The following is a 25,445-nucleotide window of genomic DNA, read 5'->3' on the forward strand; positions in this document are numbered from 1 at the left end:
CAGTGCAGTAAGAGAAAGAAATTTAAATGTTGCTAAGGAAGGCCAAAATGTTTTTTATATACATATATACAAAGCATCAGTGACACTGGAAAAACACGAGTCTTTCAAATAACTGTCTGGATTAATAAGGTCTTTGTGCAGTTACATGAATATGACGGAATTATTTAAAAAGTAAAAAAAACGGTTTTCATTTGATATATGCTGATTATTTGATTATTTTTTCTTCATGTAGACATGTACATCAAATTTACTACTTCATATTATCTATCACAGGGCCAAATCAACTGCCTAAAAGAAGGCAGTGGAAGAATAAAACCACATCTACCTGACACTAAGATTATACTAATGACTGTTATAGCAAAGTATTTTTAAAGTATTACATGACATGTTATTGTCCCAGAAGAACAGTGGCTCTACTATGAGTACTGTTGCTTTTCTTTAATTAGTACACCTGCCACACAAAGAACAAGACAATACATAATGAAATACCTACTTTCCCAGAAGCTATTTAAGTTGGATAAATCTTGACAGTACGTAAGTCAAGACAGACTCAATATCCTAAGTACAGCTCTGCGGCAGAAATTACATAGTGAAGGCACTGCTAAGGAGGCAAGTCAGAAGAGTTAGTCTTACCTGTTAAATCCATAGTCATCAGCACTTAAACTCCTATTCTTGACTACAGTACTACTTTCAATATTAAAAAGTACCCTCATATGCATTTGGGTTATTATTTTTATTTTCCATGGGAACTCAAGGAGCACACAAGCCCATCTCTTCCTGGCCACTCTGGCCACTCAGACATACACATATATCTTACCAATCACTTCAGTGATGAATGTTTTCTTCTGGTTGACCTTACTGGACACAATCAGTTATTTTGGTCATTATCATGCTATATAGAACTGATAAATACTTTGGTAAATTCTGATAAGGTTTCTATTTCCAAAGTATATTATTCTACGTTTTCCAACTATTGTAACCTGTTGTTACAAATTATTCTACATCCATCACTCAGGACTGCCCAAATAAAACATTAACCTTTCCACCACATAGGTACTCTCAACAGGTACACTGACCCTTGCCCACTTTCATCCAGAGTAGCAGCTCTGAAGCACTGTCTCACCACAAAGGGTAATGTGTCACTAGACTAAAAATAAAACATAAGTATTTAAAAGATGCCCAAGCAGAGGTACTACTGCTTGAAAACTGGTAGATGAAGGGGTAAACAGCCTCAGTGTGAATTCTCCTCCAATCTGTTGAACAAAATCACTTCTACTCAGTAGCAATGAGTAACAGACAGCAGCTGTCAGACAGTTCCAGAGACAGTAACTTACTGGAAATAATGACTTGTTGGTCATTGCCCTGCTTTGTATTCAACTCAGTAAACACAGCTGATGCTATCCTATTAATCCACCTGTATTCTTTAAGTTTGAAATATTTCTGGTCAAATTACACCATTCTCATCCTCAGGTATAAAACTATCAAAAATTATGCAAACCATATAAACCAATACTAGGATCTTGCTGAAGCAGGATAAGCAGATGTAGTCCAGAACCACCCACTCCATTCTCTTTACAGGGTCAGAAAATGGGAATATGAATTCAGGCCATTTCATTTAGTCTGTAGTATCGTAACTTCAAGTTAGTTCTCTCAACCATTTTAGGTAAAGCTCTGGATTTTGTACTGAAGAAAAGGTACATTCAGCAAAGGTCTGTTCTTCCAAATGCCTTGAAGAGAGAACCTCTGGGAGACAGCTGCACTAGACAGTTTGAGGGTGGTTACTAACCTCCTCAAAACTCAGACTAACTTTTGTAAATATACACAGTCATTTACCACTACTCAGCTGCAACATGAGCTGAGTATGACATGACAGAGAGACTGAATTATTTTTCTGAACCTAAATGAACTTCTACAAAGACAAAAAGAACACAGAAACAGTGATATTTATGATCTACTTAGTAAAGCACTCATAAAAATTTTAGAGATGGATTTAATTCAAGGTGAAGGGAGAGAAGAAGGGTTAAGCTAAGACTGCTGTTTCAGTTAATTAAACTCTCCTCACATAGGAGGAGTAAGGGAAATCCAAATATTAGTATTATGGTCAATATTATGAGAATTTCTTTTTTTTAAGCAATCACATAAACAGTGACAGTACCAATACAACAACAATTAATTATTCCATTTAGTAATTCTGAACCAAATAAAAACAAACTGTAAATTGCTAAGGTCTAAAAAAAAAGTGCAAGCAACTAGTATCTTACACTGAACAGTGGAAAAGATTCCAGAGGAGGTGACAACTCCAGCTCTCATAGCAAAAATACGAATGTCTCATTTCTTTGGTTTTCAGGGAGAATTAAGAACATGGCACATTTCACAATATCAGGCTTAAATCTGAGGATAGGTACTTACATACACAAACAATTTCCAGACCTGGACAAATTAATCTCTTATCATCTATATGACCGCAATTCATTTTGGTTTGTATGGGCAATCAGATCTCTCTCAGCTAAAGGCCCTGATCCTGCAAGTTCTTATGCTACCAGACCTGAAGGCATCTTTGCAATATACTCTTCCACTATTTTAAAATATAGTCCTAAATTCTTCTCATACACTATCCTACTACATTTTTTCTTCCCAAAGCCCCAAAGAACAGGAAATATCAACTACAGGGATGTTTAAAGTTACATACTTTTCAGACCAGGAGAACAAACTTTTAAAAAGTAAGGAGAGCAAGCACTGGAAAACCCCACTCTGCTTTTTGCATTGAGCTTTAAAACATCAACAGAGCTAATACTTCAATTAATTAATACTTTAATTTCCACAAGAACTTTAAAAAGTAATTTTAACAAAATGGGCTTCTGGCATGACCTCCTTACATATTTCATTAGAATAGCAAAGCATTCAGTCTGTATTTATTTGTATTGCTGGTTGCAAAAACCTCTATGCCCCTTCATCACAACAGTAACTGAATGTCTCCCAAAAAGCCTTGCAAGGTGCAAGTTTCCTGTGTTACCATTATACATGTGAAAAAATAGAAGCACAAAGAGAATTTTTAGTTCACTGTCACACAGGAAAACCTAAAAATTAAACATTTTTCTTAAAGGATTTGTTGTTTGGTTGGTTGTGAGATTTTGGGTTTTCCTAAGGCCAGTCTGTGACAAGGAAAATTACAGTTAAGCTAATTTTATTCTCAAGTCTCTCACAGAAGAGAAACTATACTAATCTGCCCAGGAGTTCTGTCTATAAGTGACTTTACCTGTGTTTCTGTACTGTTTCCTGTGAGAAGATAAGGCCACCTTGAATTGTCACCTCAACCAAACTCTACACCCTTACACTGCCATATCCTACCCCTCTCCCATATTTTACTTCAGAGAATTCCTCCTAACATCTTGACTCTAAGCAATGACATTTACAAAGTTGCTCCCTATATTTTTTGTTCCCAAGACAGGTGGTTTTCCACACTGTTTTGGCCCTGCAGAGTCTACCTTCCTTGTGAATTTATGCACAGCCTTTCGTCTCAGTAGCCCACCTGGCTGCCTGTTCTCATTAAAGTGTTTTCACTTAACTGCTACCCTTCCATTAAATGTGATACATTGATTAATCCCTTGGCAGCTTACTAAGACAAAAGCAGACACAGACCTACACAATAAAACAAAACATGCAAGGCAAAATTGACAAAATCTAACACGACATTGCACTATTTGCTCAAAACATTTTTCCCAGCACTTTTTTCTCTAATTAGACTATAAATTCTGTGGGAAGAGGTGGCTTTTTATTCCACTGGCCTTATTTACAATAGCCACTATCTGAAAGAGGGGAAACGAGAAGCAATGACCAACACAGGATTTGCACAATAACGTAAAGACAAGATAAATAATGTTGTCTACCTTTGGTATAAAAGTCACCGTGGCTATTTAAAGCAATAAACACTATGTAAGTATAAGGTTCGCTAACTGTACCGGTTTTTACCATTTTCTCTTCCTTTCAACATGCACTAAACGACAGATTAATTAGTTTCACTCAGCTGCTGCGTTAACAATGTAATAAAGAAAATAACTGCTTTAAAAACAAGCATTTCCTGTGAAAATGAAAAACTAAAAAATTCAAAATTAATAAGTAAGTACATAAGCATCCTCTTCCTTTCAGTTTGAGTGAAATTCATTCCTTTCAGAATGAAAAAGATATCATTCATTTGATGATTACTACACGGTAACACAGAACTTTTGCCAAAGCAGATGCATTAAGGCTTGAGAAACGCTCAATATAATGTCATTTAAAAACGAAACAAATATTTAAATTAGTGCAAAGCAATATGTGTGCCTTAAGGCACATAACTTTGGAGAATATATTTCTATTCCGACGATCCATTTGCTGTGTGAGTCCAGAGCCACCACTGCACCCGCGAGGGAGCCCAGAAGCTTTTCATGAAGAGCTTCAGACAGGTCTACCAACAAAGTGGAAGTTGTGGATGGTTTAAGAAGGCAGGACACTGGTTACGAAGAACAGAACCAGAACTCAGGGAGGCAGCGCGCTGGAACTCGGCTGTCGCAGAGAACAACACGGCCGAGCTAGAACTCCCTCACAGACCCGCTCCACAAAACCGCTGCTCCCAGCTCCTCTCAGCGCTCTGCCACCCCAGCAAAACCGGACCCGCGGAATAAGTCCGACCGCTTTCCCTCTTTTCGGTCTATTTTCCTTACCCGGCCCGGCCGCGTCCGCCCCGGCTCCGCCCCTTCCTGCCCCGGCCCCGCGCACCGCCCGGAACTGCCGCCCGCCGGCCTCGGGGCGCGGGGGGACCGGCGTGGCGGTGGACCCGCCTGTGCGCCTCCCTCTTCTTCCTCCTCCTCCTCCTCCTCCTCCTCCTCCTCCTCGCCTCCGGTGAGACCCCAGCGGGCGGCTCGGCGGGGATCGGGAAGAGGGGGTCTGGGAGAAGAAAGAGGGGAAGAGGGGGTTTGGGAGGAGGAAAGAGTGGCTTGGGAGAAAGAAACGGGGGTCTGGGAGGAGGGAGGAGGACGGGTTTGGGGAGGAGGAAGAGGGAAGAGAAAGAAGGGGTTTGGGGAGCGGAAGAAGGTGTTTGGGAGGGGAAGAAGGGGTTTAGGAGGGGAAGAAGGGGTTTGGGAGGAGGAGGAGGAGGGTTTTGGAAGGAGGAAGAGGGGTTTGGGAGGAGGACGAAAGGGCTTGGGAAGAGGGAGGAAGAAGGGTTTGGGAAGGATGAAGGGTTTGGGAAGGAGGAAAACGGTGGAGAAGGTGTTTGGGAAGAGGAAGGGGGAGTTTGGGAGGAGGAAGGAGGAAGAGGCGTTTTGGGAGGAGGAAGAAGGGAGGTTGGAATGGGGGAAGAGAGGGGGTTGGGAGGAGGAAGAGGGATTTGGGAGGAGCGGGGAAGAGGGGGTTTGGGGGGAAGGAGGAAGGAAGAGGCGGTTTGGGGGGAGGGAGGAAGAAGGGTTTGGGGAGGAGGAAGAGTGGAGCCCACACCACATTTGGCGGCTCTTACCCTCGGACCCGGGGTGAGCTGTGGGTCTCCTGTGGGGCTGGGAGGGGCGGCGGCCGCCGCGCTGTCCCGGTGGGTGCCAGGACGGTCCCTCCCGGGCACAGGGCACCTCCGGAGCCGCTGCCCTGAGCAACTCGGTGCAGGGCGGTAACGGGGGCAGGAGGGTGGGTGGATTTATATTATCTTAAACATTTTAAGGTGTTGCTTTCAGGGGAGAGGCGTTTTGTGCGTTCCTAAGGGGAAGTCTCAGGGAGAGATTTGCAGCAAGTAGGTTGCAGAGGGTCGTGTTGTGGCTTTGGTGTAACTATTTCAGAAATTCCATTTTAACTAAGGTTTGATTTTGTCACCAAGAAGTTTCCAAGAGGATGATACCCAGGAATTTGTGAGCTTGATGAGTTTCAGTATACACTGGATTAAGGAAAGGTGAAAACAGTAGTGGAGGTAAACTCAATTTGCCAGTGTCTTAAACCAATGAGCAATGGCACGTGTTGAAACACCATCTTCAGGTCCATCTTCACAGAGCTGCTTTTTGTCATCTTTTAAAGGCCATGAGACTGGGGAGATCCCAAAGGCTGGAGAAAGGCAAATTTTATACTCGTCTTCAAAAAGGGCAAGAGGGACTAGGAAGACAACTACAGGCCTTGCTGCTTCCATCTGGAAAGATCATGGAGGAGACCATTTGTAGGCATAAGGAGGAGCAGGTGGAGACTAGGGATAGCCATCTCGAGATCTACCAAGGATAAGTCATGCCTGACTACCTGGCTTGTCCCCTGTGGCAAAATAGCTAGATCTGAAGGTGAAGGAAGTGTTGGATGCCATCTGCCAGGGGCTTAAGGGGACCTAATGGAAGCCTTTATAAACCTAAGGAGGTTTTTGAAAAGATAGAGCTAGTCTTTGTGGTCAGATGCTTTGAGGGGGAATGAGAGACAGCACAAGTTAGAACTTCCAATTCCAAGCAAGGAAATGGGGGTAGTGAGGCATTGGGACAGGTTGCCCATAAGGTTTTTCACATTCCTGTATTTGGAGGTTTTCAGGATCCAGCTGGAAAAGTCCTGGGCAAATTGATCTGAATTCAGTGTTGACTTCACTTTGAACAGGAGATTGCACAGGGTGACCATGTGACAGCCCTTACACACTAAATGATTCTGTGATTCTTAAATAATTCGTTATTTCTGAGGAGAAAATGGCAAATAGTGTAATCTTAGACATTTTGGATAAATGGATTACGGCGATATTGATTGAAATATTAATTTTAAAGTATATTATAAAATATGGTGTGGAATAGAATGTAAAATTAAGGATACCAGTACTAGTAACTACATAGCAGGAAATTTTACTCTAGTCTTAGAAGATTCTTTGCAGAAGATAACAGATAAATGAGAACTGATTAATACAGTTTTCCAGACTACTGAAGTGTGTGAGTTTTGAAATGTCCCTTGTGGAAGGTAACTGAGAAATTATGCTGTCATAAATCAAGTCTTGATTAAGATACAAAAGCAAAAACTGAAAACAGAAGTTTGTTTTTTCCTGCTTTTAAGATTTTCCTTGATCTACTTTCTGAAGGTTTACATTACATCTGGAAGTGATCTGGAAAAGGTATTATTGGTAAATAAGCAAAATCTGCCACTGTTACTGATTAGTCAGGAAGAGAGTAAGTTCTGAGGAATGGAAGAATCTAAAGGGGAGGGAGAAAGTGAATTGATATTATGATAAATTAATTATTGATAAACACAGTGCAGTGAGTGTGTTGGCAGGAATTATGTGCTGTTGTTTCATGTGACTAGGTTTTAAATTTACTGCTACATATGTTGAAGGTAGCTGAAAAGGATATGTGAGTGGAAGTCCTTTTAATCATCAGTGTCAGTGAAAAATAAAAATATTTCCGAGTTTATAAAAGAATGGGTTTGATAATAGCATTGCAATATAAATTGAAGGTGTGTGCTTTCTTGGAAAAATATCTTCAGTAGTACACTTGTCTCAGAAAATAATAGAAACAGGAGTTCAGAAACAGATGGATAAAAATACGACCATATCTAAAAGTGTAATGGAAGTAGATCCCTTTAACTGCAAGTTATAATGAATAAGATAATAGATGTGTAGGTATGCAACATAGTAGATGGCAAATAAATAAAAAAAAAGAGGGCTCTTTTTTTCTTAAGATCTTAGAAATCTAATAAGTCTATTAAATTGGAGGACCATGTATTCTCTATAGTGCTCCATTAAACTTGTATGTATTTGGCAGAAGAACAAAGTATGCTCAAGAAATGAGAGAATCCAAAAATTCTTGGATGTTTTAAAAATAACAACCTACTAATTAGCATTATTTTTCCCCACAGGGATTTAAACCACTTCGAATAGTACACGTTGGGAAGCTACTCCATGATTGTTCGTTGTAGGATTCTTAATATAATCTCCAATACTTCAGGGAGTTTTGTTGCCTTACGTTTGGTCTTGTGTATCCATCATCAAACAGTTCTTTATATAATAGTGAAGAAGTACCAAACAGAGACCTAATCTGAGAAAGGTGCTTTTAGGGCTAGGCTGATGGCTGAATGCTGAGTTGCAAGAAGGGTGCACTTGCTTTGAGCAAAACCAGTTCTGCTCTGGGTTATTTTTTAGCACAGTCATCTAATTTCACAGCTGAGTTGTCAAACTGCTAAGGAAAAGACAGTGCCATACTTTTTTTTCCTGAACAGCATTTGAATTATTTCTTGTACAAAGATTCCCCTTCAAGAAGAAAGTCAAGGTCTGTCTTGCAGAACAGCCTATGGCATCACTGTTAGAACACTCTGCTGTCCTTATCTCAAGGCTATCACATTGCTGTATGCTGCTTCCACTGCCCAAGGAGCAGTTTATGATTGAAAACATGAATGAATGTAGTTGGATCTTAGGTTTATAAGTGTCAAACCACTGTTTTATACTTGAAAACTGTTTGATCTGTAAACATCTGGAAAGGGCTACTACCAGAAGCAATAATTTGCCTTTTGGACCAGGTCAGTTACTGATGTTAGTCTGTTTGGCAGTTGTGTTGTTATGGTCCAGTAAGGAGAGCATAATTATCAATTTACTTTTTTCAGGTGATGCTATTTTTAAGACAGCTCTTGATGTGTTCATCTTCCCATTGAATAGACTTCCTCTAAATCACAAATAGATTTTTTTTTTTAATTTGAAAATACATGCCTAAGCTGAGCATACTTGAACTGTTTAATAAGCCTAGTTCCTTCCCTTCTCTTGAGAAATTTCTTGTGATATTGGTTGTAACTGAAGTAGCCTATGACATTAAAATTTACCCTCAAGAATAAAGAAAGAATTGCTGCAATTTCATAGCAAATAAAAGAATAAATACAGTGAACCCTCTTGAAATTTGGGGTTTAACAGTTCCTTTCAGTATAAGTCTTTAAAAAGCTAGAGCTAGAAAGAAATCTTCAGCTAGATGAAAATTGAATTAGTGTGTTTATACTTGTTCTCTAAATATTACAGGCATCCTGAATTGGCTGCTAATGACTGTTTGGCTACCTGTTCTTCCTGTAGACAAATGTGTATTCCTAGTAGAAGTCTCAGAGAAGAACTGAAAGTATTGTTTTTTAGCAGGGAATTCTACAAAATTTTTGAAATAAGTGTTTTGATTCAACTTTCATTCAACAGAGGGTTTAGCAGAGTCCTGGTTTAAGAGTGTGTGGTACTGACTCTTGTAAAAGGCATATTCACAGAACAAAGAAATGGAGGAGATAACCTACCCACAGATCTTGAGAGCAGCTTGAGCATCTGTTAGAGGTAGATGCATTAAAAAAGGGGTATGTGCTTTCCATGCACTGTGGATTCACTTTTTGTAATCATCAGAGAGAGACTGAATTGTCTGGATGGGGCTTTCACTGCAGTCTCTGCTTGATCAGTGAAAAAGCAGAGTAACTGGTGTGTAGTATTACTAGCAGAAGTTCTGTGGCCACCAGAAAACGATTTGTCAAGTAGCAAAGATTAAGGAAGAGAGAAGAGGCTCTTGAAGAGGATTCTTAACTCTCTGCTGGGTCCATTGATAAAATCCCTATGAAGTCTACTGTATGTTGAACTCCTTGATGATCTCAGTCAAGTGATTCTCTGGTGTCTCGTGAAAGCTCAGCATGAGATAAAGGTTCCTAGGGACTTCTAGGCAAGTGTTAAGGGAGCAGGCTGCCACTGCTGGTGTTTTGACCAGAGAGGTAAAAGTTCACTGCCATGAATATCAAAAGGAATTAATTAATCAGACAAAACCTTGGAAGCTCCAGCTGAAAAAGCTGTCCAGTGCTTTTGAGCAGAACTGATGAAAGGCTTTTCAAGAACATCTTCTAGATTATTGTGTACAAAAACCAAAAAACCAAAACCAAACAAAACCATAAAGCATCCTGATGTGTTCCCATAACTTCCCACTTATTTCTTAAATTATTAATTGTCAATTACTGATTAAGTGAGATCTTTTTAAGTACAGTTTCCAATGTAAATGCAGTTCCTTAGAGCTTTTGTTAAAGAAATGAACTGAGAAGGTTCCAGAGGGCCAGAATGTGTTACTCTGAAGCAAACATATTTTTTTTTAATTAGTTCTAACCTTTTTCTCACTTTGTTCCATTTACATTGTCACTGTGGCATATTGAAGCCGTGGATAGTCATTACTTGACATTAAAACTCAGACTGTCACATGGGGGCGTGGTTAAATCACAGTCTAGGTTATAAATTTTCTCACTGTTCCAGCTAAATTTAAAAATGGGTAGGGTGTTTTTTCAGGTATTTGTATAAAATAATACACTAGCTGTTTTATCTTATATTGTATGCTACAATGAGCTGGCTTTTTGTCAGAAGTTTCAAAAGTTAATTTTTCTACAAGTAAGATTTTTTAGTTACTCTTAAACAAACCATGAGTTAGAAATAACTGTATGTGCAAATAATGTTGAGGAGAAGAGTAGTAATTGCTTCCTTGAAGTTGACACTTGTTTTGCATACTTTTCAATATTCTTGATGTATGGAGTATCAAGAATATGAAATATTTGTTTCATTTACCTGAGTGGGATGAGTTTAGTTTCTGAATATCAGATATGCCAAAGAATTAATTTGACATAATTTCAGATGTAAAGTCAAATTCAAGTTTTGCAACTCTAGAGTTCACAATCAGTCATCTTCTAGTGATAATTAATTCACATATCATCCTTACTGTGATTTAATGTCATTCCATTTTGCAAAAAGAATAGATCTTCTGTTAGCCACATACTGTTTGAGTTATGCTCCAGATGAATAAAGTTGTCATTGATTTTCTTTATTTGTTTGTTTTTTGTTTTGGTTTTTTTTTTTCATTCAAACTCCCTCTGAAGACACCACTATGGCTGCTACAGTGAACTTGGAGCTTGATCCCATTTTTCTGAAAGCCCTGGGCTTCTTGCATTCAAAGAGTAAGGACTCTGCAGAAAAGCTGAAAGCACTTCTTGATGAGTCTTTGGCCAGAGGAACTGAGTCAAGCTATCGTCCATCTCAGAAGGTATTTGTGTTAGAGAGCATGGGTCAGTTTTGTGTGCCTTTACAGATCTCCTTCTATTCCTAGTTCCTCTTTTATAGCTGGAAAGTTAAAAGAGAATCAGAAGTTTAGGAAAAAGAAAAAGTAATCATGGAATGTTCATATTCATCATTACCCTTTTATGCAAAATAATCTATTCAATTAACAGAAGTTAATGGGGAAAAAAATCTCTACCTTGTTGATATACGAAGACCTTTAAAAGAGATATTCAGCATTATATCCGACATGCTAGGTAAGGTGAACCCAAACTTACATATTTCTGCAGTTACATTTCAGAGCTAAAAGGTCTTTAAAATGCCGATTACTTTTGCCACAGATAAATATGAAACAGAACGAGCTATTTACTGATAAAGCTGGGTCTCTTTCCATGAAATTCTGTTGATGAAATCATATGAGAATGAAAAACACAAAATGGTTCAAAGCAGAAATGATTTGCAGTCTGGAACCATTGCCATCCAATGGACAAACATTATTTTTCATCTACTGAAATCACTGAACACCTGCTAGAGGGACTATTTGAATCCAAATTAGTGAATGGAAATAACCAAGTGGGGACATCCTCATACTGCTACATATTGCCATATAGATAACGAGGTAGTGTTCTCCCCTAGGATGCCTGGAAGTCAACCTGGTATGTTATAATGGTGGTCTGTATGCTGATACATCAGTAATATTTCATTTCTACATCTATGTGGTTCCAAATAACTAAAAGGCATTATTACTGCTCAGCATATATCATGCTTGTACGATGTGGTCTAACTCCTTTCTGTTCAGCTCCCTGAAACCTAAACTGCAGTTCCCCCTAACACAGGTCTCAAAACTCTCGAGTGCCCTCAGAGCTCAAAGAAGCGATTTGTGGTTTAAAGAGGAAGCAGAGAGATCAATAATAGTGCAAAGAGGCTTGGGAAGCCAATTCTAATAACAGCTTGGCTGGCAGTCACCTGCCCTCAGGTGAAACTGAAGCTCAGGCCAGAGGAAGAAATCTTTTGTTCTCTTCTTTTTAGTATGTCTCCATTATCAGCTGGATTGCAAAGCTCAGAAATGAAAAAAAATGTAATGGTTTCTTTCCTTGCATTCTTATAAGGCTGCAGGACTAATTTATGGTTGACCATGAAATCCAAGAACAGAGTAGGGAGCACAGAGTAACCACAGTCAGGCAAATGAGGATGCAACCCTGGAAGGAAGTCAACAAACTTCAGAGAGCTGAAGCTCAGGGCTTAGGACCTGTCCCAGTACAGAGCAGGGAATTACTGCCTTCTTACCAGCTGAGAGGGGGTACCTTGCTCCTGTGCATTAGTGTGATTAATCACTCATTCACAGACTCTCTTGGTTATTGTCCACTGCCGACCTTAAGGCGTCATTAATGAGAACTATTGATTCCTGTTGAGATCTAAATTTATTCATCTGCTAGATGAATATGGACTGAGATTCAGCAGAGGTCAATATTTTTCTCCATGAAGGAATGAAGTATTGATGTCTGGTTACATCAGATGTCGGGTTATGTTTTCAGCTTATATTAAATTTTGTCCTCAGAATTATCTGAAAATTTGTATTCATTATCTCTTTGAATTTTAAAAGCAGAAATGTCTTCCTTTTTAATTAATGTTCCAAAGAGGATCTGTCTTTGGAAAAGGAGCACCTTTCCCTCTGGAAGGTGAGTGGTAAGGGGAGGTTTTACTAGTTGTCTGCAACTTATGCACACTAATTTATTGACATGGTATGAAGATATTTAAGAAATGTTTTTTTTAAAAAGTGTGTGTGTAGATGATTGGTGTTGTATGTTGTTTGCCTATCCTGGTATCTAACTAATTGCAAACTGGGAAGTATCTCGAGTGTAGGGTTTGCCTCAATTTTTGTTTCTGTTTTTAGGAAGCCGAGCAACCAAAAGTATCTGTTACCAAACCTATTAAGCAAGAGCCTAAAACTTCTTCTAGTTTGCCCTCTGGCAACAACAATGGCAAGCCCACTGCATCAGAAAAGGTGAAAAAAGAAACAGAAAAGAGATCTGCTGATAAAGTAAGTGATTTTTGTTCTCTAATGAGATAACTTGGTATATAACCTCGAAGGTGTTTTAGACAGAAGGTTCCCTTTTCAGTCTCTGTAGCTCAACTCATCTAGTGGTGCGTAACCTGTGAGCTGCATTAGCCAATCATGTCTTTAGGCACTCCAACAAAAGTCTTCTTATAATTATTCTGTGATTGTTTTCCCTTCTCAGTGCAGGGGGAGTTAGATTTCATGACCTTTAAAGGTCTCTTCCAAGCCAAATCATTCTGTGATTCTCTGTTTTGAATCATCCTGATAATAACAAGGAACTAAAATGTAGCAAATTGAAATGTGGGTTTCCCAAAGCTTTTTCAGGGATTTTGAGGTGAAGTACAAAAAGTGGGCTTGAGGTTCTAGTTCGTAAATATTTTTGAAGAAAATATGTAATTAAAGAAAATACATTATGTGTGTCCTCTGTAAAGCATACCTTCTTATACTTCTAATCTAATTGTGCCAATTATTTTCTCATTTTAATAGTATCTACTAGCATTTTGAGTTTTCACATTCTGTATGTGTTTAATAGACAAAAGGGGATACTGCTGAAGGAGCTGATGCACCAAAGAAGCCCAAAGTAGAGAAGCAAGAGGCTCGTTCCTCTCCTATTACAGTTCAGACGAGCAAGGATTTATCCATGCCTGATTTATCTAGCTTTGAGGAAACCAGTGCTGATGACTTTGCTATGGAAATGGGATTGGCCTGTGTTGTTTGCAGGTAAGTTAATGTTGCTTCATTGCTAGGTAGTTACCTTTTTTTTTAATGTGTACCATTGAGTTAGTGCTTCTTTTAGTTTTTATTCTGGAAATCACTTAAGCACATATCCAAAGTTGATAATAGATTTAAGCATCCTTCATGAATAAGAGTAGTTTCTTGAAAGTAGAACCTTTAATGAGAAAAACAGCTTTTCTTCAGGAAAAGGCAAGTGAAAAATAAAACTAAACATGATGCAAAACCTATCATGACAAATACCAGTTTTTAATTATTGGAAAGTAAGTTAAAGTATTAACAGCTAATGATAAGCATTTTAAAAAATCACTTCTTTTCTGAAAACATTTGTAAGTGGCATTATTATGAGATGTATATGTGTTGCTCCTCTTTTCCTAATCATTTGACATTAATTTACACATAGCCATGTTTTCTCAGTAAATACATCTTGCAGTGAAGACAGGTTCTTTTTACTTTCCAGTAAGGGCTCTAAAATTGGATTTATTAGCATTGTGCTAGCAGTACATTTAGTGTTAACAGAAGTATAAAATTCACTTCTGAATATCTACCCTAGGATCAAATCACTCAAACCAGGATTTGGTTTCACAGATTATTTATGTCCTTGTTAAGCCCCCACTGCTGCCAAAAGGAGCAGTTTGGCTCTCCCAGTTGTACCTCCTTCCCTGTACTGTTTAGGGGATGTATTGCACACAGAGTTTTGTGATGAGCTGAATCAGCTTCTGGATCAGCTTTCCACTTGGGTTTTTCAGTAGGTTTAGGTTTCAGTCAGCTTAGTGAGAGTAAATGCTTGTGTTGGCACATGTGTGGATACAAGAATGTAGAGCCAGGACAGAGAAGGGGTTGGAACTGGCCTTTCAGTAGCAAGTATGTATTTCAGCTCAGCTTAAGTCATTTGTGAAACTGGGCTTTATAACTTCGTTGTTCCATCATTTTCATGGTCATTCCTGTTGTGTAGGTAAGGAGGCAACTGCAGTCCAGGGATGATAAATTTCTGTAGTTGCAGCTAATTATACTGGTAACCAGTTGTGGACTGATGAGATTTCATGTCACATTATTTCCATATGTTAGCTCAAATGTTTAGTTTCTTAATAGAGACACTGAAAAAGGAAGAAGTATGAAATAAATATCTCAATTTTACCTTTTTTTCCTTTAAATTCCACTTTTTCTGTCCCCTAAAAGGGGCAAATCCCCATTTGGTGGTATGTTAAAATGCTACTAAGAATAGTATGGTATTAAGTTATTTGGCAGGAAGGGATAACAAAAAGTTTTTTTTAGACAGTCTTGAGCTGTTGTGGATTATTAATTTTCTGTCTTCCCTGGCAAAAAAACACATACAGGCATAATGAGAAATGCCTGCAAAGTAAAGAAACTAAAGAAAATGCAACTCCTGTGCCCAACATGGCCAAGACTTTGCTTTGAAAAGCACAGGCCGGGTATGTGGTTCCATTGGGTGTTCCACAATCAATGTTTAACCTGGCTGCTGAAGGTGTTACTTCTACATGCTCATGATCACCAACTCAATTGTTCTTGCAAAAGAGTTTTCTGCCCTGGCTAACTAAAATAGCTCTCATTAACTGGTGCCAGAGGGAGGGAGAAGTACTGCAGGGAAAGAAACAACCCGTTAGAGAGGGGGTGACAACAGTCACCCTGACACTCAGGGTCACTTTCATTTTACACAGAACTTGCTGAGACTGATGTCACATGGTTCTTCACCTCCACCTCGTGCTGAACTGGATGCTTTTAAGAGGATTTGTGCTTCAGAGTTCTGACTCAAACACATTGGTCAGACAGTATTCCTCTATTTACTGCTCACTTTCAATATGTGCACTGTTTTTGGGGTGGCCATCTTGAGCCAAAATAATAATATTCCCATACATGTGAAGAATAAAAGCACTGGATACTCTGTAAAATAACTCAAGTATGAATAGTATTTTTAAAACGGCATCTTCTAATAACTCAATTATTCAGCCAGTTGTGAATGAAAACATCATGTCCAATTGCAGAGTAGGTGGAGTTCATAGCAAAAGAGTTTATATTTACATTGCTTAAGAAGACAAGTTGACAAGAACCCAGCTGCGAGTTCACAAATGCAAAAAGTGCATTTGAATATTAACTATTCCTTTTTATAGATGTAAAAACTAAAGCAGAGACATGAAATGTTTCTTCAAGATTTGCCAAGTGTCAAATGTATTTTCACAGTGATTACGAGTATTGCACGTTGATGCCTTTTGTGTTTTTCTTCTTGTTCTGTTATACCAATTTAGGCATAAGGAGGGAGAGAATATTAAAATAACTTCAACTTCTCTGGTACTTGTAGGTCTTGCAAAAACAGGACCCACCAGTTACATGGCTCCTCAGTTATATGAAGAGGAAATACTGTATGCAGTTTGTAGATGATTGTGAAGTTTTCACCCCAGAAAAATCTTTAAAAAACACTGGGTTGGAAATAACAAAATTTCAAATTTTTTGTTAATACCTTTTTGTTTGTTTTTTGATGGTAAAAAAATTGTTAGGCTTGTTTCTTAGTTATCTTATAATTTAAAAGTAAGTGGTTTAGCTTGTTTCTGATCATGAAGAGTTCCTGACTTTTTAATCAGTGTGGGATTGTTCTTTGTAATTTTAAAATAGGGTGAGTCTCCCACCTTGACACATGAGGTTGAAAAATCACTGCTTTGTTCTGATCCAGTTTATTTAGGAATGAGAAACAAACAAAATGTCTTTCAAATATCCTACATGTAGAATAGTGGACCCTGGAATTTCAGAAAGGTTTCTCCCTCTGTTTTTAAATTGCCTGTGTAAAAGAGAAATATTTCTTAGAAAATGTTGTAGTATCAGACTTCATTTTTCTGTTATATAAAGAAATAAGGGATTACCTTTCCCCACCCATGGTGTTTCCATGGTTACCTGGGTACCTGCTCCTCAGGGATATGAGCAAAAGCAGCTTAGCAATTAAATAGCTTGATTTGTCCTCTGAAAGAAGAAATCTTTAAGAAAATGGTATTTGGCTAATTCACAGGCAGACTCCCAGTCATGTATATATCACTAATTTATCACTTATACAGCATGATTACTGTCAACAGAGGCCCATGCAAAATGAAGTCCTCATCACCAGCTTGCATGTTTGCTTCAAGGCAGGACTGCACAATTAATCCTTTCTATTCCATCTTTCCATGACTCTGGTATTATCTCAAATTCCACGTGTCTGTTTGTGTAGTAGGGACCAAAAGGATGGCTAATAAAACATCTTCAAAGTAGTGGAGAGCTTGGATGATGATGCTTTCAAATCCTGGAGCAGAAAGCACTCTTACCGGCTTGTCGTTGAGAAGTTATTTGTTTTTGAACTGTATTGCTCTAAAGCTTACAGCAGAATTGTACAAATGGAGACTAGGCCTTCATATACTAATATAATGAGGAAGTCATGTTTGTTATAGAGTGATGTATCCATAAAATGCCCAGGTGAAGCAAAGCAGACAAGACTTATATTTCTAATATAAAAATCAGAGAAATCAAAACTGTCATACAGATGTTTAATATTGTGAAAGTTTTAGATATTCTTGAAAAAAATTACCTTTTAAAAATATCAAGTTTCTAAAATATTAGTTAGGAAGAGCTGATACAGGAAGAAAAGGAATACATTTCATTTGCCAAAGGTAGGAAATATATGCGAAAGCAAAAATATTTTTAATTTTTATCTTAAGCCTTGCAAAATTTTCAACAATTGGATAATCCTCTAAGTGCTTTCTTCCATAATCTGTTCTTAACTATTTGCTCTGCAGGCAAATGACAGTTACTTTTGTGAATCAGCTAGTGGAGTGTCAGGAGTGCCATAATCTCTACCACCAGGATTGCCATAAACCTCAGGTGACAGACAAGGAAGTGAATGATCCTCGACTTGTATGGTATTGTGCCCGCTGTACCAGGCAGATGAAGAGAATGGTAGGAGTCAGTTTTTTGTCTCGTGTGAGCACTATTTGAATACAGCAGGCTATTTCTACTATGTGAGAGTATTTTATGGGTTAGAGAAATCTTAGGAAGCATGTTGGAAAACTATTTTTCTCAGCAGTGCTTCCCTTGCTGCAGGTGTGTTTTTTAATGTAGCATCTCAAAGAGCATTCTGCAATGTGCTTCTTAAAAAACGTTTTTTAAAAATGAAAAGTTGAGTGAAGAAGAGTGAAATAGGATTATTTCCTACTTGGCAGGCAGCAGTTGAAACTTTTTATTTTCTTTATTTCGGGTGATACTCAGTTTTTAGCATATATCTACCAAATAGCCCTACAGTTTTAGTTTTCTTCTCAGCTTTGGACATTAATGGTTGCTTTCCTGTAGTGCAAATTTCAGTCCAGATCTCAAGCATTGAGTGTTCTCAGGCTCAAAAACAAACTGAGGGTAGCACATTCCAGTAAAAAAAAAATAAAAATTAAAATCTTTATTTTGATTGATCTGCATGTTAATTTCTTGACTAAACAGGATCCCACTGGAATTGCACTCGTCTCATTATGAGAAATGAATAGGAGAGTAAGACAGCACCTTGGGTGCATGAAACATTAGTGACTTTAGTTCCAACGTTTTAAAATCACACCCTTTTATACAGCAGAAAGTGTGTTTTGAAACTGCTCTGTGATAACTTAGCAAGTTGTTATCTTTTGAAATGGCTCTACTAAGAAAAACAAGAAAAAAAGGCAATGTAAGATCCTGGCCTAGGAATTATCATCACTGACTGAAATACATGATTATTCTGATGATCATCAGGCTTTTGAACTCAGAGGAGTGTTTGCTGAAGGTCAGTTCCTGCACAGGATAGCGATTGCAGCCATTCAATAGTTGCCTTCAATATGACCTTTCCTTTTTTTATTTTTTGGCATGAATTCTGCCATTTTGCCTGCCACTTCTTAGCAGGCTCTTGCAGCCCACATCCCCGTGCTGCTGGATTATGTCCCTTTCTTCTGCAAGTTCACCTTCCTTTGCCTTATTCCTGTAAAGGCCCAGTGCTTTCCTGTTCTTTAAGTGTCACCACTGCAACTCTTTCCACACTGAAATAGCAAGTTCTGTTCAGGATGCTTTGTGGCTGGACCCTGTCTCCAATACCATAACCAGCACTATCTCCACATCCCCTATTACCTCATTTCTCATGGACCATTAAACTTGAAGTTGTAAAGACTAGATTGCAATCTTAAAATGCTCATGCTTTTTGTTAACAGTCAAAACAGTCAATGTTATAGGGTCTGTAACTAATTTGGCATGGTTTTTTCGTACCACTTTTGCAGGCTCAGAAGACACAAAAGCCACCTCAGAAACCAGCTCCTGCAGTGGTTTCAGTTGCACCAGCTTTGAAGGATCCATTGGTCAAGAAGCCAGAAATTAAGTTAAAACCTGAGACCCCACCAGCTTTTCTAGCATTCAAGAGAACAGAAGTCAAGGTAATGTAGTTTAAATTTGCCAGAGGAAAAGTTTATGGTTCACTGCATAGATTATAATCTTTTCTCACAAGAATCATGAATGAAAACAATGCAGACTGAGCAGCACCATAGCATTAACACTGAAAGAACGGGGAAAAAACCCTCACTTCACCAGTAAATCCCTAAAACATCAAGCTCTTGACTGTATTTTTATGTTACAAGGGAAAGAACAGAACTGATGCTATGAATTTTTTTAATGATATTTTATACAAGTAGAAATCTTTATAAATGTGCCCTGGCAGCCTAGAAGGCCAGCCATGTCCTGGGCTGCATCATAATAAGCTGGCCCAGCAGCACGTTGAGGGAGGTGATTCTGCACCTCTACTCCACTTTTGTGAGCCCCTGCCTGAACTACTGTGTCCAGCTGTCTCAGCAGGAAAGACATGGACCTGTTAGAGCAGGTCCAAAGGAGACTGCTGAAAGGAGCTGGGAAGGGCTGGAGCCTCTCCTGTGAAAACAGACTGAGAGATCTGAGGTTGTTCAGTGTGGAGAAAAGAAGGCTCCAGGGGGCCTTCGAGTACCTAAAAGGGACCTACAGGAAGGCTGGAGAGGGACTTTTCACAAGGAAATGTAGTGATGGGACAAGGGGGAATGGTTTTAAACTGCAAGAGGATAAATTTAGGTTATATGTTAGGAGGAAATTCTGTATTGTGAGGGTGATGAGACACCGGAACAGGTTGCCCAGAGAACATGTGGATGCTCCATCCCTGCATTTTTTCAAGGTCAGGTTGGATGGGGCTTTGAGCAACCTGGTCTAGTAGAAGGTGTCCCTGCCCACAGCAGGGAGGTTGGAACTAGGTGATCTTTAAAGTCCCTTCCAACCCAAACCATTCTATGTTTCTATGAATCATAGAAAATATATTATTTGGTCTCTGTGGTCAAGTAACGTGTGTATTTTAACAGTTAGGCTTTTCTTTCTGATAACAGTTGACTTGGTTGTGCTGGGTTTACACTTTGAGTTGATTATCTTGAAAGTCTTTTCTGGCCTAGACAGTTCTATGAGTCTACAATAGGGAAACTCTGGCTGACTCTGAGATCTAATTTAGGAGACTACTGCTTCTTCCACATAATTTGATCTAGTGGGTAGCGTGGGCAGGGGCATTGGAACTAGATGACCTTCAAGGTCCCTTCCAACCCAAACCATTCTGTGATTCTATTCCGTGGTTCTATGTTGCTTCTATTTCTGTTTTTCCCAAGTTAAAATACTGTCACAAGTTGCTCAAAGGTGGTAAACCAGAGGCAGTATAGTAAAAAACATAGCAGTCTAATAAAGCGTGACCCTTACCTAGGAAAACACAGCTTGAACTCAAAATCAAAGCAACTATTCATGCGCTCAGAGTTATGTTTGCCATTGCTCTGCCTGGATGCAAACCATCATGAATAATATGATGGGTATTGCTCAAGCTCCTATACTTGAGAATACTTTTTTCACTTCAGCAGACTTATTTATTTGCCTAAATGGGTTGTTAGACCTGAGGCCTGATTTCATCCGTCATCTTTACTGTTTCGAAACTCTCCAGAAATACTGTAAAAGGGATATTACTTAAATAGAGGGGTTTAGTTTTCATTTTAACTCTGCTGTTTGCTGTAACTCTGGTTTAATAACACAACATATCATCCCCATCTGAAACCTGGGGGTTATAGGGTTTAAGGTGTGGGAACTCAGGTAATGTGTATAGCACTTTGCAAGCAAGGGAGCCCATGTGTGCAGAAGGCTTGTGTTTTGCAGTACCTGAATGGGAAGAGACCTACAGGAAAGAAGTGCAGTGACTTTTTTTTTTTTTTTTTATAATTCTCTCTGTGGTACAGGCTTTTAAGAACCAAGGGAGAGAAAGGAAACAGTTTAGATACTGCTACTTTGACCAAAAGGCTATAATAAATTGCTCAATGTCTGATTTTTGTCCAAGCATCTGTCATCTTGTTAACAAGTGACACCAGGTAACAACAGTTAAAAAAAAAAAAAAAAGGAAGGCAAGCCACCACCTTTTATATAGTTCACAAATTTGGGCTTTTATTATTCATGGAGGGATCACAATGCTGTATGGTAGCCTGCTAACTGTATAGAAGGAAGGGGAGAAAAGGTATTATTTGTTCCATGTGGCTGGGAGATTAAAAGTTGGCTGCACCTGGCATCCTTTCTTGTTCATGTTAGTACTTTCAACTGCAGTAAGCAGTGATGAAATATTGTCCATTGGATGATCCTGGGAAAAGAACTGAAACAGAGGCTCGATGTATTCATACTGTGATGTCTTGCACAAATAGATGCTACTGTAATAAGAATGCTTTTTTATTTTAGACCTCAGCAGCAGTTTCGGGGAACTCTGCCAGTACAAGTGTTTCCTCTTCAGCAACGAGTGGCCTTACAGGATGGGCTGCTTTTGCAGCCAAAACCTCCTCTGCCAATCCATCAACTGCCAAACTGGGATCAACAGCACAGAGTGCCAGTGGGAAACCGGCAGCTTCTTCAAATAACCAGAAACCTGTGGGTTTGTCAGGGTTGGCAACTTCAAAAACAGGACTAGGGTCAAAAATAGCTTCTGCCAACAACAGCACAAACCCTGTTCAGCTGAAACCTCCTCCACCTCTGACACTGGGGAAAACCACCCTGAGCCGCTCAGTGAGCAGCGACAACGTCAGCAAAGTGGGTCTCCCGAGTCCCAGCAGTGCCGCGCCGAGCACCAGCAGCCAGGGGAGCAGCGGGAACGGCAACAGTGGGAATTCAGGGAACAGCGGGGGCAGCACGAGTAAAACCACCACGGATACTGGTAATCAGTCAGCCTCCCTAAAGGGCCCAACTTCTCAGGAATCTCAGCTCAATGCTATGAAAAGGTTGCAGATGGTCAAGAAAAAGGCTGCTCAAAAGAAACTCAAGAAGTAGTACGTCTGCTTGCTAATTTTGTTGGTTATGTTCTATGAAACAGCAGCATTGGTGTTTTTGTTAAAGGAAATCCCCCAGTTACTGGACTGAAATGGAGGTTAAATCAGGGAAGCCCAAAACTCATGTTATACAGGAGGTCAAACTTCAATAATTCTGGTATTCCTTCTGCCTTGTGAACTGAGTATGTTGGAGGAATTCACTATTATATGCTCCTGTTTCTGTAGCTCAAAGCACTGAAACTTGAAATTGTAAAAGTTGGGTATTTTTAAATATTAAAAAACCCACATTTATGGGGACACTTAATAAAATGAACTTTCTGAAACCATCATTCTTAAATGTTAATAATAAAAGGATTATTAATCTGGGAAGTCATTGCCACTTTTCTTTCACCTCGTATTCCAACACTTAAAATGCTTGAGGTGTTCAGAGTTCTCTATATTATGCAGAGTTAATTATCTCAAATTATCAGATTCATCATGGAAAAAAATGCATTTTCAAAAATCAACTGTTAAACAACGGTATATTTAAATGGTGAATTTTGGGTTGGTAGTTTGGTTAATTGGCCTGTTTTGGTTTTATACAGTGAGAAACTTCATGCAAAAAGAGCGGAAGAGAGTCAAGGCAGTGTTTTCAAGCTTTCTGAAACTGTAGAGGGCCTTAATATTGTCCTGTTGAATAGGAATGGAAAATAAGTGGAAGCTAGTGTATATTTTAATTGAACAACATTGTTGTATGATGTGAGAGAGGGGAAAAAATAGAAGAAAATGAAGGGAGTTGTCTTGAGTGTTAGTAAGTTTGCTTCCTTTCTGGCACACCTGAAACACAGAAGACATAGGCATCCATTTTTATCCATCCTGTATTTTAGCTATGTGTAAAGCTGATATATGCAGCTATTTCCCATGCCTCATTTCCCTTCTCCACAATTAAGATTTAGGCTAACATTCCTTAAACATTGAAAGGAATAGTTTCATTTACTCGGGATTGCCTCAGCTACCTGGGAAATTTGCACATTTTTTCAACTATTTTTTCCTTTGGAGGAAAAAAAGACTTTGTAATGCCTGTGGCTTCCAGGGCTATGTAAAAATAACAACATGAGCAGGAGCAATCCAGAACTTTTACTGCTTTTTGATCAGCCCATCCTTCTTCCTTTCCAACAGAGGGTTTTTAATGGTGGTATACTAGGAAAAGACCCCGAAGCAGTTTCCATTAGGAAGCAGAAGGCATATTTTCTTCCTAAGTGTTAATCAGAAGACTGTTGCCTAGATCTAAGTAGTAGTGTGAAGATAGATTCTTTAAATGGCTGGAGTGCTGCTATGTAAAGTGTTCATTCCAGTAGTAAAACCTGCTCCCAGAGGAATGTTCAAGTTGCTAGCTGCCTCTGTCTTGCCTCTGAACATACATGTAGCTTTGCTTGTGAGAGTTCAGGAGCTTACAGCTGAACTGTGCAGATTACTTTGGGTGCCACCTATGGGGTAAACACAGGCAGAACAAAATTGATCCTTGTTTTTAAGTAGTGGTAGCTAATGCCATTTAAAATACTTCTGAGACCTGATTCAAATATATCCTGATGTTTTTATGTCTATAACTCTGGCATGGATTGACTGTAGGGTATCTCCATTCAGAATAAAATAACTTAGGCTGTACCTTTAGTGCCTTCTGGTCTTTTCCCTCTAATAAGGGCAATTCTAGCTGGACTTGTCACTATCCCTGTATTAGCAAAATCTGCAATACAGCTACAATTTGTATCAGCGAAAGCCTTTCTTCCACTGTAACTTTCCCAGCTTCTTAAATGAAATATAAAGTCTCCTTCTGCTGGTAAAAAAATGTCAGTTAGGATTGTGATTCTTTGAAGTATTATATCAGGAAGGATTTATAGCAGAGACCGGGTCTTCTAAATCAAGTGTTTAGCTTGAATATGTAAGATAGGCACTGCTGAAAAACAGAGTAGATTGAAGGGAACAGTTGCTTTCTGCTTTGATGTTATAGTTAGGATGGAATTAACAACTGTATTTTCAGGAAAGGAGTCTGTTCTACAGGATTGTTTGACTGAAGTCGTATGTCAGGTTGAGGAACATAGTGTAGGGCAGAAAGAAGGAAGGCCTGTCTGAATTTTGAGAAGCATACCTCTTATTTAGAAAAAATAACTGGAAAATAGTCCTGTGATTTTTCTGTCCCAAATACAAATTGCCCTGTGATTTACTATAAAAACAGCTACATAACTTTCCTTAAACATTTTATAAATTTGTGGTAGTATTTTACTTCTACTTAAATATGATGTTTTTTTCATAGATGCCCAAAATTTGATACCCTCTGTAATGTGAAATGATAGGTTACTCTGGATCCATAAATGTTCCTTCTGGCTGGACTAGGGGATGCTGGTGATATCTGCATCTAAAAAAAAAGGTCTGACACAAAGCTCTGTAATTTACAAGCTTTTATCTACTACAAGTCATGACAGACCTCTGGCTGGACACAGCAGTAAGTAACAGTCACAGCCTCAGGAACAGCTAGAAAAGAACTATACTGATATTTGGAACCTTGAAGTGTATTTTTAAACTGGCTTAGTGTTTTGAGTGTTTGACAAGTTCTAATATTTTTATCTTAGGACTTTTTATAGATAAGCTAGGATGCATACTAGAAATGCAGCATTTTATCTGAGACAACTCTTTCCTCTGCTAATTTTGCAGGCAGATGTTGGATAGCATATAAAACATTTTGCTTCTGGAAAACATCTTGTTTAAAAAAATAAATAAGAAGAAACATCTTTACAAAAATAGATTTTTATTACTGCAATAATTTAAAGAAGAACTTTTTCACTATTTCTGAACAAACAATATTGTAAGAGGAATTATCAGTAATAGATCTGCGGGAACAAGGATTGTCATGGCTGTGCTTCCTAGTGCAGGTGTTAGGTCCACTTCACTTTTCTTCATGTTTAAAAGCTATCTTAAAATGACAGCAGAAGCATACTTAAGTGTTTGAAGGAGGTAATTACTCAGTGAAGCTTCCAAAGATGAAAATTCAGAAGGAATAATTCTTCAATCTGTGTTTGCATTGAAAAGGTGAACTCCTACTTAAAGTTCACAGCACCACCCAAACAAAGGGAAGATGGTAAAGCACATAGGTGCCAGAAGTCAGAGCCTAGGACTCTGCTGTTCACTGGACTGGGCATTTTCTGCGTTCCAGGTTATCAATGGCAACGCTTAAAAATACTCCCTAAATGGAGAAACCCTTCAGTTTGAGTGGGCCCAGTCTTGGAAGTACTTGTACATGTTTACTGTCAAAACAGTTCCAGTAAGTAAAATGCACATTTGAACAAAC

General features: G+C 38.8%; 2 protein-coding genes across 7 annotated transcripts in view; one reads left to right on the forward strand and one right to left on the reverse strand.

The window, feature by feature from the left end:
• The window catches only part of GSTCD (glutathione S-transferase C-terminal domain containing), a 75,609-nt gene extending 64,712 nt beyond the window's left edge, over positions 1-10,897 (reverse strand). Inside the window, 3 exon segments of the mRNA XM_051789641.1 lie at positions 4,701-4,753; positions 4,756-4,873; positions 10,829-10,897. Of these exon segments, the coding sequence (XP_051645601.1) occupies positions 4,701-4,753; positions 4,756-4,873; positions 10,829-10,867 (210 nt within the window). The 5' untranslated portion in view covers positions 10,868-10,897.
• On the forward strand, positions 4,768-25,304 carry INTS12 (integrator complex subunit 12). 6 transcript variants are annotated; one of them, XM_051789675.1, is made up of 8 exons: positions 4,796-4,878; positions 9,134-9,262; positions 10,825-10,988; positions 12,894-13,040; positions 13,591-13,778; positions 17,567-17,726; positions 19,055-19,207; positions 21,543-25,304. In XM_051789675.1, the coding sequence occupies exons 3-8, from the start codon at positions 10,833-10,835 to the stop codon at positions 22,122-22,124; spliced, it is 1,386 nt and encodes a 461-aa protein (XP_051645635.1). In that variant the 5' UTR covers positions 4,796-4,878; positions 9,134-9,262; positions 10,825-10,832; the 3' UTR covers positions 22,125-25,304. The 6 variants fall into 6 exon arrangements, with proteins under 6 accessions (XP_051645633.1, XP_051645635.1, XP_051645636.1 ...); XM_051789673.1 differs by lacking the exon at positions 9,134-9,262 and having other exon boundaries at positions 4,768-4,878; XM_051789676.1 differs by lacking the exons at positions 4,796-4,878; positions 9,134-9,262 and adding an exon at positions 5,446-5,755.
• The last annotated feature ends 141 nt before the right edge of the window (positions 25,305-25,445 follow it).

This window comes from Manacus candei, unplaced genomic scaffold (genome assembly GCF_025592945.1).
Source record: "Manacus candei isolate 608988 ecotype Guabito, Panama unplaced genomic scaffold, ASM2559294v1 h1tg000028l, whole genome shotgun sequence".
In the NCBI taxonomy this organism is placed as follows: Eukaryota; Metazoa; Chordata; class Aves; order Passeriformes; family Pipridae; genus Manacus; species Manacus candei.